Genomic DNA, 18,232 nt, shown 5'->3' on the forward strand with positions numbered 1-18,232 from the left:
TGCTATCGCAGTAAGCCGGCCAGCGAGCGCTTGTGTAAACTCGCGTCGATCCTCGATCATCCGATGTCAATGAGCATTGAGCACCCACTCAGTCGCTCATTGATTAAAATTGAATGAATAGTGATCGACCCCGCGACGCTTTATTTATTTATTTATTTATTTATTGGTTCCCATACAATGTATTAATAATTACAAAATAACGCTAGTATAAGTAAATCATTATTAACATATACGTCAATTAAATGGAAACACTTATGATAGTAACACGTGATATTTAACTTAAATAAATGAAGAGTTATATAAAACAATAAATAATTTTATGTTACTATCATGACTTAGGAAAATGCATGTAACTTGTTAACTGAGATAAAATAAACATAAATTTAAAACACACAAACTAAAATTATATCCTACATACTATAAGTATAACATACAATAAAGCGAAACTGATACATATTTCAAAAAACATAAATATGAAGCACATAAAGATAAGCTAAGGCTCTAACAAGCGCAGAGTGTCTAAAACTAGGCGTCGAAAACTGCACAGACTATTAGAAAAAATATCAATACAGTTATTGATATTTGCTAAGTCATTATATGAACGAGATAATCTATTAATTGGTGCATTATGTGATGTCCACAAGCGAGAAGTTGGAACAAAGAAAGTCCTTACATTTCTAGTCCTACAAGGATTACAGTATAGTGAAAACCTGGACAACAGTTTAGTATGAATATGATGATTTACAACTTTATACATGTATATTAGATCAATTAATTTACGGCGCATTTCAAGTGAGTCTAGATTAAAATATTTTAATCTAGCTTCATAACTATGCAGTGATTTTCTAAGTTTGAAACGGTTACACAAAATTCTCAAAAAACGTTTCTGAACATTTTCCACGGTATCAATGTGGTTTTTATAAAAAGGTGACCATGCTACTGAACCATATTCTAAAATACTACGAACCAGAGATTTATATAATATTACAACACTATGTTGGCATTTGAAAGGTTTTGAAATGCGTAAGATAAAACCTAGCATCCGATTTGCTCTTTCAGCAGTAGTATCAATGTGTTCAATGAATGATAGTTTTTTATCAACAATGACACCTAAATCTCTAGTAAATTCTTTATGACTTAAAAGTGAATTCGAAATGTGATAGGAAAAATTTACGCTATTTATCTTATTAGTGAATGTGGCAACATGACATTTGTCAACATTTAGTTTCATTAAATTATTATGGCACCAAGTACTGAGAGCAGAAAGGTCACGCTGTAGATTGAAACAGCCATCAATGTTTTCAATTTTTCTGTATAGTTTAAGATCATCTGCATAAAACAGATATCTACTATTGCAAGTAAAACATGATGAGACATCATTAATGAACAAAGCAAACAATAAAGGACCGAGATGAGACCCTTGAGGTACTCCAGATGGAACCAAAATGGCGTCAGAAAAAAATCCGTTGATAGCTACAATTTGTGTGCGATTTTTAATATATGACGTGATCCAACGCATTAAATCACCATGTATACCACATTCCATTAGCTTTATAAGTAAGAGCTCGTGGTTGACCTTATCAAACGCTTTTTGAAAGTCTGTATATATGACATCTACTTGTCCCTTGTCATCGATGGTCTCAAATAGATAGTCAATATATTCAGTTATGTTAGATGTTGTTGATTTACATGATACAAATCCGTGTTGTTCAGGAATCAGCATAGGTTTAATAAAGTTGTAAATATGTCTATATATAACGCGTTCAAATATTTTCGCAAAGCAATTAAGTATACAAATAGGTCTGTAGTTACGAGCATCTGTCTTTTCACCAGATTTGTGAACAGGAATTACATGAGCAATTTTCCACTTTTTAGGAAAAGCTCCAGATGATAGGGATTTATTAAAAATAATAGAAAGGGGTGCAGAAAGTTCAACATGACATAATTTAACGAAATGTGATGGTATTCCATCCGGACCGGGTCCTTTATTCGGATTTAGGTTTTTCATAACTCTACTTACATCATCCATTTGAACAACAATACTGCTGAGACAGTCTAAATTACTATTATGGGCGTTAGTAACAAAATCACATGACATATTAGCCTCATACACAGTGTGAAAATAGTCTGCAAAAATTTGACATATCTGGTTACCATCTGTAGCAATTCTGTTATCTAATTGAACAGTAGGTGGAATAAGTGAGCATTTATTTTTATTTTTTACATAATTCCAAAATAACTTACTGCTACCTTTTTTAAGACTAGACTCGATATTACTTATATAAGTGATGTAACAATCTTGCATCATTTTCTTTGATCTTTTACGCAGAAAAGAAAAGGTATCATAATCCCGGGGGTTTTTATATTTTTTGAACTTTTGGTGATATTTATCCTTTTCCTTTAAACATTTAATTAAAGAGTTGTTAAACCAAACTGGTATGGATGATCTACGTTGCTGTTTGTAAGGTGTATTATTTTGAATTACATTATTTAGAACTTTATAGAAGTTAGCCAGATCATTATCTATGTCAGTAGATGAGAGAAGTGAATGCCAATTGATATTGTTAAATTCTTCTTTACATTTTTCAAAGTTACACTTCCTAAAATTAAATGTCTGACTACGTTGACAATATTTAAGTACTGGTTTAGATATACCATGATTCACACTGACCTCAAAGGCAGGATGGTGTACATCTTCTCGAGACAAGGCTTGAGATGGCTCAAGTGATACGGAAATTTGGCGGGAGAAAAATAGATCAAGCGTATGATTATTTCTATTTTTAATATAATTATGTTGTTTAAGGTTGCCAATTGACATTAAGTCCAATAAAAATCTAACTCGTGTGTCCATAATTGCAAAATTAGACTCTACAGTTTTTGATACATTATCTATATGCCAGTTTAGATTGGGCGTATTGAAATCACCTAGTAAAATTAAAGACTCATCTGTGTTTGATAGAATATCACTAGTTTTATGATAAAACATTTTTAACTTTTCTATAGATAGGTCCGGCGGCAGATATACAAGACCCAATTTAGTACTTATGGTTTTGTGCTTATCGTCACTTTTAGTAACAAGATTAAGCCAAATGCATTCAACGTTACATTCCCAAACAGTAACCCTATTGGCTACAAAACATTTTTTTATAGCAACCAATACCCCTCCACCAGTAATTTTATGACTAGTGTTAACATCACGGTCTCTTCTGAAAATATTGTAACGATCGTCTAAGAACTCATTATCCCTAATAGAAGAGTTCAGATTAGTCTCGGTTAAACATATTACATCATAGTTGTTATTTAATACATTTATATAAAAATCATATAGCTTCGTTTTAAATCTGTTTACATTCTGATAATAAATTAACATAATGTTAAAAACAACAGGAAAGGATATGAAATATATATAAAAATAAAATAAAGTGATAATTGCTTATTATCTAAGAAATGCTTTTGAGCTTATCTAAGCTGTTAATATTTATAGCTGGAGAGTGTTCGTCCTTTCTCATGTATACCTTACCGAATTTGACCCATACATACTTAAAATTCAAAACTTTTGAGGCTTTTCTTGCTTCCATATGCAGATGTTTAGCTTCAGGTGAAAGATTTTCAGCGACATATATTGGCTTTCTTTCTCCTATAATACCAAGGTCCAAAGAACAAAGCATTTCTTTTGGGTTAGCTTTATTATATCTATGAACCGCTGAAAAAATTAAATCACGATGTTTCGGTGTCATAAGAGTAACTACAATGGTGCGGGGACGATCAGATACAGTACGTTTAGCTACTCGATTGCATGAGATAACAACATCATCTGGAAGTGACACAGATATTTTATCAAATAATTTTTTTATAATTGTATTTAAATTTTCATTCTTCCTTTCTGGCACAGCTTGTATTTCTATGTTGTGGCTTCTTGATATTCGTTCCAGTTGCATAACCTTACTCAGAAGGGATTTGAAATTGTGATCGAAAGTAGAGGAGTCATTCTTTAAATCTGAGATTATATAAGAATGGGATGAAGATTCAACTTGTAGTGCCTCAATTTTTTTGGAAAAAAAATCTAATGAGTCATTGTGTTCTTTAATTTGACTTTGAATGACTCCAATTGAATTTACTGTGTCATTAAGAACTTCTGTATTACGATTGTTGCTTTCTTTTATGTTATTTGAACATTCAATAACCGAATCGAGATCAGTTCGAAGTGACTGAAAACTTTTCCTCATATCAGCCAACTCAGTCTGCAAGGAATTAAGGCCATTACTGAAAGCATCAAACTTCTCCTCCTGACTGGTTAGTCTTGAATGCATTTCACTACGAAATGATTTAAGTTCCGACAGTATGGTAGAGCAATCAGTTTGATTATTTATTATACTCGATGTCGACGGCGATGTCTCTATACGTAGTGGCACTCTTATAGGTGTATTAGTGTTATCACCACCCTTCCGAGTAACAGCAGTACATGCAGGACACACCCAATTGATACGGGCTATTTGTACTGAATTTGAGGATATGCATTCAGTGTGGTATAAACCATTACATTTAGTGCATCTAATTCTTTTTTGTGTTACTAGAACACCAATATTACATGCCAAACACTCTCCAACCATGATTATTTAGCAATTGTATGGATACGGCATTGACGACGAAATAATACCAATTATTACGAAAATTGAGGGTACATGAAAATTTTTTGTTCACTATGTGATTGTTTGCAAATTTAATAATAGTTTATCACTGTAAATACTGTACACTTTCACAATATAACATTTACCAAGGTTCACAACACTTTATACTACAAATACATTACAAAAGTCTGCAATTTAGTAAAGTTAGACACTAAAAATATAACTAAAATCTCTAAGCACATGTTCCACTGTTGACAGTTGACAAACGAGGCGAGGCTTTAGTAGAGTACGCTCGGCCTTGCTGTGAGGTTGTGTAACGCGGAGCATATGACTGATCACGTGAGTATATCTGCGGTCTTCGAGAGAACGTGGCGATGCTTGTACTTCGATGAGATGACTACTGGTGATCTGCATGATTCTATGAATTGATGTACAGCATTATGAAATGGTTCTTATAAGAGCTTATATTACGGTATATAAAATAATATGTTCTTTTAAGAACAAATCTTTCGGCATACGCTTATTACAGTTAATATTCACGATTTATATTTCTACGATCTATAATGCTACGATGGTACGACGTTACAAGTTAGATATTAGACATTTGTATTAATTGATGTTATTGGTTGTAGGTACAGCTACACTTGAAAATATATTGTTCAGATTATATTATATCGGTGATTCAATCACGGTAGATGTTTTTTAATGTATCTTGACTCTGGGGATTTGGTTTTAAGTTGAGCCAACGACAGTTATGCCACGCGTACTTTAAACAATTGCAAAAATGAGGAGAGTTTCGTTTGGTTTCTTAACATATTATTATGAGATTAAATGTTTATTTATTATATTAAAAGAAATCAACAGCGTACACAACAATTATCTTTACAATCTTAGTGTAGGTTTTACGTAAAGCCACAAAAGATTACCTAAAAAATAACATAATATAATAACAAATAAAGAGCGTTTGTGTGTGTGAGAGAGAGAGAGAGAGAAAGTTGGAGTGTGTGATTACTGCGTTTTAATGCGTTACCTATTATTATTATTACTTTTTACGATGATATTTTATTATTCTCGTTTTAAACTTCATTTATGATAAGTGAAATATATTAAACTCAGCGTACTGTTTATTATAAGTTATAAGTGACAGTCGCGATTTTATGGAATTATGGACATTTGTATGAGATTTTAGATCATGTAAAAGTCGCCATTTTGGCGCTGGTGGCCATGTAGCGAGAGCCTGCAGTACTAAAATTAGTGATGACAACCTCAGCAAGCATCGATATATTATGGTGGGAAACTATGAACAAAATTTGTGCTTTATAACGTTGATTATTATTGAAGTATAAATAACACGGAAAACGATCGAAATTAATTCAAAATCCAAAAATACTTTAGAGTATTGTACGTTCCTTCGCAGCCATTAGTATTTATTATACGTCAAAATTGATTCTCTGGACGCTCGCGAATGGCGCTTCAAATAGGCAAAAAAAATTTCCTGTCAAATATATGGAATAGCCTGTCCAGTGGTATTTATACACGTCAGTGGACATTATAATTTACCGGTAGATTGTCAATCGACTTCACTTACAATTTAACGGCTTGGTTTTAGTGACATTGTAATGTCATTATTTAATTTTATTTTAACATGATTTTAATATTATTATTCTACCACGAACCAAATTACTGCATAAAGGCAATGCTTTTTAGGTACTTGAGCAAATAGTCAGACAGTTGTGGGCGTCTTGGACAATGTCTCGTGAGTTGCCTTATGAGCTGATTTATCAAAAAGCGCTGTACACTTTTCGTAATATAAACCTCTTCCGGAGGAAATGCGTTAATACATCCAGATTTCTACGCAGCAACAATCTCGTACTCTTAATGGTCACGCCAGACCATAAGCTGCGAAAATCAGTTCATATAATGGGAGATCAGTTTATATAATGGGTAGATCTGTCTATAACAGGCTGCCGAACTCGATCAAGAAAGATGCAAGTTCCACGACGGTATTCAGATACAACTTTGAAAGTGGCTTCTAAAACATACTTTTTTCTCAGTGGAGGAGGTTTACAAGATGCCAGTTATTTGACTAGGTAATACTTACAAAGGTACACTTTTTTTACAATTCACCTGTATGTATGTTTGTTTGTAACCGACACATTAAGGCGCGATTTTGAACCACTTTAAACGGCCAGATTTCGTTCAAACTTAGTAGATTTATCGAAGACCGATGACAATACATTAATTTGCTGAAATTTTTCTATTTTTCTATGTGCAAAATAAGATTTTTGTTAATTTATATAATTTTCATCTATCATTACGAAGGCAGGAATTGATGTTAAATAGTTGAAATTTAAAATTAACAATTTTCTTTTCAAACAATGCGTTTTTTAGTAAGTTTTTAAAAAGTATTTTTTATAACATAACAACATTTACACTGTGTTTTATTATTGTGAGTTAGATACTTCCCTACTTATCTAAACTGAAAACTAACTAGAATTATTAATTAACTTATTTTTTTTAATTATAATAATGGTGTTATTTTATCAGGCTCCTTTACACAGGAAGCCGGCTAGATTATGGGTACCACAACGGTGCCTATTTCTGCCGTGAAGCAGTAATGTGTAAACATTACTATGCTTCGGAAGGGCGCCGTAGCTAGTGAAATTACTGGGCAAATTAGACTTAACATGTTATGTCTCAAGGTGACGAGCGCAATTGTAGTGCATTATAATGGGTAGGGCGCATCAATTACCATCAGCTGTATGTCCTGCTCGTCTCGTCCCTTATTTTCATGAAAAAAACATGATTTGATTTGATTTGACAGGCAAACAAAAAAAATATTTACAATATAGGATAACTTCCGTGTACATATGAAATGAATTGAAGTTGTCCCGTATAGATAAATAAATAATAATATAATAGAAGGTAGCCTACCTATGCTACGGCAAGGTCTACCCCAGGACGATACCGTAATTAATAAATATATGAATAATGCATAGTAAAGCTTATTTATGAAAGCTTATATTTATATCTGGTGTTAGAACCACAAGAGGGATAATCCAGTACGTGCGTCCGACACGTGCTTGGATCTTAATACGTGAGGGAAACTTTAACATTAATAGTTAATGTTAATCTGATTATTGAAACTGATTTTTCGATCTCCGCATGAATGTATCTCGTGTAAACGAAGTTACAGCTCCATATTAAAGTCCAGTCAATCTAGACCTAAAAATGACATTGAAAGTGCATATTTTTTTTATCTTCATATATATAATTCTTCTGTACGTATTTTGACAGTGAACTGCTGTTGAAATTTTCTGTGTGTGTTCAAGTGAATTCGAGGATGGTTTAGATTCACAATTGAACTACCTCCTAAATGGGTGGACCGATTTTGATGATTTTTTTAGTATTCCAGTGAATTTGAGGTTGGTTTAGATTCTCAATACTGTCGTTTCGTATAGTCTAATTTAACACGTGTGTACAGGACAACGTCTGTCGGATCCGCTAGTATATATATATATATACTTTATATTTTTTCAGGATGTTCCAAGAGCCCAATAAGTTTTGTAATCTTAATACGTTATGTATTGGTAATATGATGAATGTGAGAAATAATTTTAACGAATTGAAATTCAGATTGAAGATCGACTAAAAAACATTAAATCTGGATTCTAATTCATCTTTACCTAGAAAACGATTATTCAAATAACAAAAGGGGATTATTACGCGCGGGGGATTTAAAAAAATAAAACAAACGCTTTACAAGATGTCCTTTAATATAAAAATATGTAAGTATAAAACACACAGATAACCTTATTAAATAATTTAACGAAATTCCTAACACCATTACCAGTATAAGCCAAAATATAAAAAAATATCTATTCCACATATGGAATATTATTATATACAATAATAAACACTTAAAATATCACATGGTTTTAGCCTAACGCATCTCAACATGCCATGTAGCATATTGTGGCATCAAATCGCCCGGTTAGCACTACAGTGCCAATTACTCTATTGCTAAAGGTCATATGTCGTCCGCACCACTATTATAAATTTACAAAAAATATTTTATCAGCTACATCATTACTGAGTATAATAGTGAGGAGAGAAAAAACAATTTCTAAAAATTTATCCCATGAAAATAAAAGACACGCGGCGCAGTGATGATAATTGAGGCATGAGTCATTCATATTTCAGATAACATTGCCGATTGACGTATTTTATACGTTTATTTAATTAACTTTCTTATTAATTAAGCAAAATTAAATTTGTAAACATAATTTATCACAAATGCGGGACTCGAACCCGCGAACTCTCGGGTCCCGTCCGAGCGCTTTTTCCAACTGAGCCAGCCAACCATTCGAGTACGCATGAATAGTAAATTATGGTATACCTTGTTCAACCATCAGGTTGTGGCTCCATCTACAGCATCTACTGCTAATCCCAGAAGTATCTCGGGAGTATCACGAGTAAGGAAAATCACTTTAAACTAACAAATTGTTCCTTATTAATCTCAATATTACGTTAAAACTGAGAATTACTAACAATATTTTATGTTATAGTAACCTTTACCACATAAACGTTAATATTTGATATAGATCCGTACCAACTCTGCACATGCAGTAAATTCTACTGGTGAATGAATGCATTCCATAAAAACGTTAAATAAACTAATATTGTTTCAAGTTCCAATATTGCGGAATTCAAACATCCATAAGCTGGCAATACTGTAGATCATTTCGTGCCATTTCGGGCATAATTTACTACCACAGACATATAAAATTCAGTTTTTTTTTTATGAGCGGTCATTCCCAAAAAAACTGCTTATTACTATATAACTATATCAATAGAATAACATTTATTTAAAATATACTTATTTACTTTTTACCCCACGATAATATATTCCTATGATATTTAACAATAACACATTGATGTGTGTATATAATTTATTTTATCTACACCCATGCTTTAAATCCTCTATTAAAGATTCTGAAACAGTTAGCTTATTACCAACATTCAAACACCCAATGTCCTTATAACCATTACATCATCCAAACGAGTGTTGTAATGTTGTACTGAATTTCATAACAACACTCCTTGGTTTTCTTTATCGATCCCTTCATGCACATGGAGTTTCAACAAACAGCCACATTCTTATTGCTCGATGCGTGGTATCTGTATGAATTTCAAAAAAAGAACATTTTCGTTTACGCGCGTTCCACACTACCAGAACATGGCTCGCCGTAAAAAAAAAAGTGGGTTATTCGAAACCCCGCCACTATTCTTGAAAAAATTAGCCATTCAAGTTTTGACAGCACACCGCCGGATATTTTAAACACTGCAAAATAGCATAATATTTAAGTAAATTTTAATAATTGCACTATACAAAATGTAAATTACTACTAAAATTAATAATTCTTTAATTAATACTTAGTTTATTTGTATATAATCAGTAAGGGATGATATTATATATTATTATAGGGCTGGCTGTTTTAATGTTAGCAGTAAGCTAACTGTTTCAGAATCTTTTAGAGGATTCATATTCTGGGTGTAGATAAAGTCTTGTATGCAACTGTTGATAATTAGGTATTAAAACACTCATGTGATACTATTATCACCGTTATACCCACATTCGTGTTTTAATACCCCTTATTACACAACAGTTGCATAAATAACTATAACAAAATTGTATATCAATTCCTAGTTGACTGCAGCGGTTTTTGTTGGTTGGTGATGATGAACAATCGTTTCAGCTGACTCAACTCAACATCTATAAGTTGGACCGCACACCGAGTACTTGCTTGCTCTTAAAACGCCAAGTATCCTGAAATACAAAAATCTATCAGCTTTCTAAAGTATTAATCACGAAATACATTTACATGTGGCTAACCTTAATATTATATATAAAATTCTCGTGTCTCGGTGTTTGTTACCAAACTCCTCCGCAACGGCTAAACCAGAATCGGCCAACATCTATTTTTCATACTTCTAAATGATAAGGGTGACCCATACCTAGATATATTTTTTTTTATGTTTTTGACAAACTTTTTTTTTATTGTGATTCAGCATTGAAAAATACATACAACTTAAAATTTTCGCCCTTCTACAATCTGCAACTATTTTTGTATTGCGTTTTATATTATTCTGTTCCATCCAACCATCCGCAATACGGTTGCAAGATGGCAATCGAATATAATAATTATTGTAGTACGATAAATTTTATGTACGATATATTTGGAAGGTCTGAGAATCGGTCGTTATCTATTTTTCATACCCCATAAATTAAAATTATTGAACTATATTTCATTACTTTATATGGCAATACAACGTTTGCAGGGTCAGCTAGTATACGTCTAGTATAGTATAGTCGTCCAGAGAGACCTGGTAACTATCGGGATGTGTAGTCAGCAGAATACCAGAAGATCGCCTATCGACATACCATGTCGAAACCCATACTGTCGGTTGTTGATCAACTCGTGACCCTCTAGAGTCTAGATATGCCAAGAGCTGGCGGTTAATTAAGCTCTCCATGATTTTGGAGAGTAGGGAGGAAATAGCAATAGGCCTGTAGTTTGCTGGATCCGAACTGTCTCCATTTTTTTTTTGGATCAGATGGACAAGAGCTGACTTCCATGAGTTAGGGACTACGCCTTTTGTAGTCAACTCAAGGGCACACGTTCTAAGCACGATTGGCGACATACTATCCGGGGCACTCGACTTCCTGACGTCCAACGATAACAGAGCTCGCCGAACAGTTTTCTTTCCAAACCGTCCTTCAGGCATAGAGCTTTGAATCCGCGGAATGGTCGGCGGTGTTTTTCGTTGACGTCAAGAGTCGAGTTTGAGGCAAAAAGAGCGAACAGAAGATTGGCTTTCTCTCTTGCCGTATTTGCCAGGGTTGATACGTCGTCCACAGAGACCTGGTAACTATCGGGATGTGTAGTCAGCAGAAGATCTAATAAGGACGGCATGTGGCTATCCCTATCTGGGAGCCGCGTTGGCGACTCAACCAATTGGGACAGACCATACGCCAATGCAAAATTATGCACAGATCGCCCTGCGTAGTCTGTGGTACATGACCCAAGCCAAGGGCATTGTGCCCGTTAAAATCACTCAAGAATACGATTTCAGCGGAGGGGATTTGTGCAGGCACGTCGTCAATAGCCGATTGAACGCAGCCCGTGAGATGACACGTTTCTGCGTTACCAGTATATGACTCGTAGATATACGCATAGATGCGGACGCGGTCCTCAAAATCTACACAGAGCCAGAGAGTAGACAGGTCCCTACTCTTAAAATTTCCGAGAAGGCGACAGTAGATATTCTCCCTAACGTACACACATACCCGGGCATGAAGCAAAAAATTATGGTGGTGGTGAGGTGAGGTGAGGTGATGGCCTCCGGTCCTCGACACTGTGCGAGTGTGGTAATTATCCCAGACGAGTCTGGCTGTGCTGACGTCGAAATTATATACATAGTAAAATTACCAAATTAAAAATAGGATGTCATGAAAAGGACACCCACTCAGCATTTTTGGAATTGAAATAAGGATCACCGCAATTAAGAATAAGATAAGACGGCAGCGTGACTCTCCCACTTCTAAAAAGCCGATAGTCGACTCTTACGACACCCTTGGGCCTGGAACTCCCCTATTCTTTTTACGCCCTGGGAAGTACAGGGCGAAATACTGCTCAATTTAAAAAAAAATACTCATCCGTAAACAAAATTTTTCTGTGACCTCCCTTTGCGTACCGCTTCAGTAGTTGTTTCGATTTTACTACCCTATATGCCCTCTTATAGGCTGCAAGTCTTAAGTCATCTTTTACAATACGCGACATGGTTCTAGGTTCTAGGCTATCTTCATCTCCCGAGATAAAATCTTTTGCTTTCGGACAGAATTTCTTCGAACTTTTTCCCTTACTGCTTTGACCGCCTTTTTTGTACGAACACTACGTGGACTGTCAGATCTTTTTCTGTCACAAACAGAGGACGTCTCATTGTACCTTTTAATAGCACGGTACACAAATATTTTACTAATATCAAGCGTATGGAGAATTTTAGAAATTGCATTTGGCTCCATACCTACGTTGTGTAATGCAATCACAGCGATTGGGTTCTCTTTATCACCCCACTCCATTTTAATACTGTATAATATTGTAAAAATGTGTGGGCGCCAAAATGAGAATATTATAAAAATTACAGGTGCCAAATGTAATATTTTGTTTATTTTTAATTGAACCAGAATTGATGGCCAGACTAAGGTTTTTGGTCTGAAGTTTTATTTTGATGAAACTTACCGTTTTCGAGAATAATCCAAAAAAACCTCAAATATTGACCTTTGACCCCAAATAACTTTTGTAGCACACATAGAATCTATGGGGAGTTTTAAACTTTATTTGTAATGGTAATCCCTAGCTCTCCACCAAAATCTGGCCCTCCGGCAATTTTTGTTATTTCTAATGTCTATATTGACCGGACTATGCAGTCTTATTATCATTTGGTCGATGCGTTTTAGATCCGGCAACTCAAATGCCAAAAATACACGTCGCTCTGGACTGCCAAAACTGCTTCAAGCTTTTTTTTTATTAGAAGTCCCCGAATTTCAACAGCAACGGGATGGAAAAGTCATCGAAACACATATAATATGTATACGGTAATAAAATGATAATAAACTTTGAGAAAAAAAATGTCTGAGCTTTCATATAAATGCAAAGAAACTTTATCAAGTAAGTCAGGGTTATAATATAAATATCTAGTCCCCATCTGTAATTACATTTAAATTGTAAAATTTTTTGATAAATAATATCAATAGCAGGTTATTAACTGTAAAGTAGATCCTGTAGACGAAGCCACAACCTGAGAGTTGAACAAAGCAAACAGAATTTTATAACGAGGTGGTACTCAAACGGTTAGCTCAGTTGCTTAGAGCACCGGCACGGAACGACGGAGGTCGTGGATTCGAATCCCGCATCGTTCATAAAATTTTGTTTTTCAAATTTTATTTGTGGATAAATAATATCATTATACGATTTTTTAATTCTTGTTGGTCTATCTGGCTGTCAGTCTGTGTCTGCTCCTACTCCTCGAGAACTTTGTGTGTTCGTTAGATCATGTGACTGGCTAATGAATAGGCTATGATGATGACTATATATGCTGCCCGCGACCTATCCGAATAATGTAAATTTGTAATCACAGATACAAATTCCGATATTATTATTTTTTTGGATATGATGTACTTTTACAAATCATGTCAGGCCTCTATCCCATCATCACCCGTATAATACTTAAGACACAAAAGTAAATATTTGACTGTCTATCTCTATTTTATTTCACCCATTAATATTTCCTTTTTTTTGTATGGAATAGGAGAACAAACGAGCGTACGGGTCAGCTGTTGTTAAGTGATCACCGCCGCCCACAATCTCTTGCAACACCAGAGGAATCACAGGAGCGTTGCCGGCCTTTAAGGAAGGTGTACGCGCTTTTTTTGAAGGTACCCATGTCGTTTCGTCCCTGTAACACCGCACAAGGAAGCTCATTCCACAGCTTTGTAGTACGTGGAAGAAAGCTCCTTGAAAACCGCACTTTGGAGGACCGCCACACATCCAGATGGTGAGGATGATATTCTAACTTGTGGCGTGTCGTGCTTAGGTGGAATTCGGCGGCAGGAATAAGGTTAAACAGCTCTTCGGAACACTCTCCGTGATGAACGCGGTAGAAGACACACAATGAAGCGACGTCTCTACGCAACGCCAAGTGATCCAGCCGTTCACAGAGCACTGGGTCCCCGACAATTCGAGCTGCTCTGCGTTGCACGCGGTCAAATGGATCGAGCTGATACTGGGGTGCGCCAGACCAGAGATGACAGCAATACTCCATGTGTGGCCGGACCTGCGCTTTGTAGAGCGCTAGTATGTGGGCCGGCTTGAAGTATTGCCGTGCTCTATTAATGACGCCCAGTTTCTTTGAAGCCAATTTGGCTTTGCCTTCCAGATGACCACGAAATTGGCAATCGCTCGAGATTTCGAGACCCAGTATTCCTATACTAAGCGAGGCTTTGAGGGAAGTGTTGTTGAAGAGCGGTGATACGACAAATGGGGTTTTTTTTGTGGTCAACGCGCAAACTTGAGTCTTCTGGGGGTTAAATTGGACAAGGTTCAATTTTCCCCATTCCGCGACCTTCTCAAGAGAGGAATCGATAGAAGACACAAGTTTCTCCTGGCACTGGTCGACGATTTCCCGAGAGACACCTGCATGGCCCGTGTATATGGCATCACCAGTGCTGTAGTCTGCATAACAATGAATGTTGGAGGTGTCCAACATATCATTGATATGCAGAAGAAACAGCGTGGGAGACAGCACACAGCCTTGGGGCACTCCAGAATTCACGGGCTTCGGGTTCGAGCAACATCCGTCGACAACGACCTGTATGCTACGCCCAGTGAGGAAGCTGGAGGTCCACTTGCACAAGCTCTCGGGAAGCCCAAATGATGGAAGTTTGGAGAGGAGCGCCTTGTGCCATACACGATCAAAGGCCTTCGCTATATCCAGGCTAACTGCCAGGCCTTCCCCCTTGCTTTCAATAGCCGCAGCCCATCTATGTGTCAGGTATAACAGAAGATCACCTGCCGACCGACCATGGCAAAACCCGTATTGTCGGTCGATGATCAACTGGTGACCCTCTAGGTATACCAAGAGCGGATGGCTAATAATGCTCTCCATGATTTTGGAGAGCAGGGTGGTAATAGCAATAGGCCTGTAGTTTGCCGGATCCGAACTGTCTCCTTTTTCTTTTCCTCAGGGGCACACGTCCTAAGCACGATTGGAGAAATACCATCCGGCCCGCTCGGCTTCCTGACGTTCAACGAAAACAGAGCTCGCCTAACAGTTTTCTGTCTGAACTGTACTTCAGGCATAGAGCTCTGACACTGCGGGATGGTCGGCGGTGTTTTTCCGTTGTCGTCAAGAGTCGAGTTGCAGGCGAAAAGAGTGCACAAGAGATCGGCTTTCTCTTTTGCCGTATGGGCCAGGGTGTCATTCCTCATGTGCAACGGCGGCATGGACGGCTGGCTGAAGTTACCAAGAGCAGCTTTCGACAACGACCAGAACTTGCGTAAAAAATCTGGAGGCACGGTTGTATTTCCTCTAAAGAACTGTGCAGTTTCGATCCTTTGTGCTCAGCGCCACAACCCAAGTTCGAATGGCGACCGGTCCTCGACACTAGCCTCGAAACATAGCGGCACTAGGCCGCTACTTCACGCCGGTATTCTATGCGAGTGTGGTAATTAACCCGGACGAGTCTGGCCCGATTGTGCTGACGTCAAAAGACGGCAGCGTGACTCTCCCACTTCTAAAAAGCCCTTAGTCGCCTCTTACGACACCCCCATGCCTGGGGCTCCGCTATTCTTTTTACTCTTTTCTTGTGCGTGCGTACGCCGTGTAAGTAAGACGTGTGTTCGTGTTCTTGTCAAGTTATTGTTTTGAAAGTGAAGTTAAAACAACAAAACCGATTGATAGTTAGTAAAAATTAAACACTAATTCTGTAACAGTGATTCAATGTGATGCAAATTCTAAGATTATAAAATTATTCTGTTATTGCGAATGTTGTGATCGGTCATTGAACTCTAGAGAGATTTTTTGCGATTATCCACTTAAAAATATGATTAGTGTGGTATTACGTACAACAATTTCAACGTAGTAAGTCATAGCCAGATAGCTCCGCGGGCAACTCTTTGACTGTAAAGGCATAGTCAGGGGTTCGAGCCCCTGGTTTTTTTTATTATTAATAAATTGATTGTTGAGTTCATCACAGTACTTTAAAAAGTAACGCTAAAATTAATTGAATTAAATTAAATTAAAGAAGTTTAAAAATGTCCAAGCTTCACATGAACTGTTGTAACAAAGTAAATGATGAAGAAGATTATTTGTGTTGCACAAAATGTAAAAACGGATACCACCGTGCGTGTTTGAAGTCGACCGGGCAATTTAGCACAGATACAGATTCCACGAATGACTGGACGTGTCCCGCTTGTATGTCAAGAAGGCCGAAATCCAACAGTGAGAACACACCCGTGCGTACTAAAGACACCCTTTTAGCCTATGACAAAAGTGTCACGAAAAGATCGACCAAAAGAGTAGCAGTTTCGTCACCAGAAACAGAAAAATCATCTCAGCTGGAAGAAACTGTACGGGCCGAAATGAAAGAAATGCTAACACAGATGCGGACTTCCATAAAAAGCGTACTAAATAGTGAATTGAAAGTAATAAGGGAAGAAATCACAGACATGAAAAATTCTATAAATTTTATAAACAACCAGTACGAGGATTTCTTGAAAGAAAGAACAAACACGCGTAAATCAAATAGCTGTGAAGGATCTTAAAGAATATAATGCCAAACTAGAGGCGACTATTAATACCCTAAACACACGTGTTAACGAACTTGAACAGCGATCTAGATACAACAACCTGGAATTGCAATGTGTTCCTGAAAGAAAAAATGAAAATCTGACCAAAATTGTGGAGCAGCTGGGCAGTGTAATAGGGTTAGATATAGCTACTGACAAAATTATGAATGTAATGAGAGTTGCAAAGGTAAATCGTCAAAGTACTCGACCGAGATCTGTCATAGTGCAATTCAATTCTCCGCTTACTAGGGACACTGTTTTGGCAGCAGTGATAAAGTATAATAAAACCAACCCTAGAGATAAATTGAACACCTCTCACATTGGAATCGGGGTAAGTGGGGAAAAACAACCAATTTATGTCATGGAGCATCTGTCACCTGAGAATAAAGCTCTACATGCCGTGGCGAGACTTAAAGCCAAAGAAAAAGGTTATAAATATGTTTGGGTTCGAAATGGTCGTATACTAATGCGCAAGGACGATATTTCTGATTACAAAGTAATAAAAAGCATAGACTTTCTTAGTAATTTAAGTTAGAGTGTAAGGTTGAGGTCACGTAATGGTGTCATAATCCTAAAAAGGCGCTTCGATTAATATGTTATACCAGAATGTTCGCGGACTAAGAACCAAAACCCAAGATGTTTACCGTAACATAGCAGTTAATAATTATGACATTATTATTTTGACTGAAACCTGGTTGAATAGCTCAATCTCAAGTAGTGAATTGTTTGACACTCGTTACACCGTGTATCGAAGAGACAGAGAGACTGCAAAGCTTAACATTAAGTCTGATGGTGGGGGCGTTCTAATCGCTATCAAGACCAATATAATTTCAAACAGAGTTTGTAACCGGGAAAGCAATTGTGAAGATTTGTGGGTGGTTGTAGATGTGCCCCATTTTAACAGTATACGCCATATAGCATTTTGTAGTATATATATTCCACCTCCTGTAAATAAGAAATTGTTCGATATTTTTTTAAATAACTGCAATAGAGTTTCAGAGCAACATAATATGTTAACATGTATAATTGGCGACTTTAATCTTAGCTGTATTTCATGGAATGCATCTTTAAACCCAGCTGACTATAACATACCCCCAGCTCAGAGATTACTGGATTTTATATCAGGAAATGGCCTGCGCCAATGTAACATAAGGCAATGTAAAATAATAGGCAAAAGACACTTGATCTTGTACT

The 18,232-nt window shown here is 36.4% G+C and overlaps 1 protein-coding gene across 2 annotated transcripts in view; it reads right to left on the bottom strand.

Annotated features, from left to right (window-relative positions):
• Positions 1-8,386: 8,386 nt before the first annotated feature.
• The window catches only part of LOC126968419 (phytanoyl-CoA dioxygenase, peroxisomal-like), a 34,681-nt gene continuing 24,835 nt past the window's right edge, over positions 8,387-18,232 (bottom strand). For both annotated transcript variants that reach the window (XM_050813445.1, XM_050813444.1), the window contains one exon: positions 8,387-10,458. In XM_050813445.1, the coding sequence (XP_050669402.1) occupies positions 10,405-10,458 (54 nt within the window). In that variant the 3' untranslated portion in view covers positions 8,387-10,404. The remainder of the gene's footprint in view (positions 10,459-18,232) is intronic.

This window comes from Leptidea sinapis, chromosome 15, assembly GCF_905404315.1.
Source record: "Leptidea sinapis chromosome 15, ilLepSina1.1, whole genome shotgun sequence".
Classification (NCBI taxonomy): Eukaryota; Metazoa; Arthropoda; class Insecta; order Lepidoptera; family Pieridae; genus Leptidea; species Leptidea sinapis.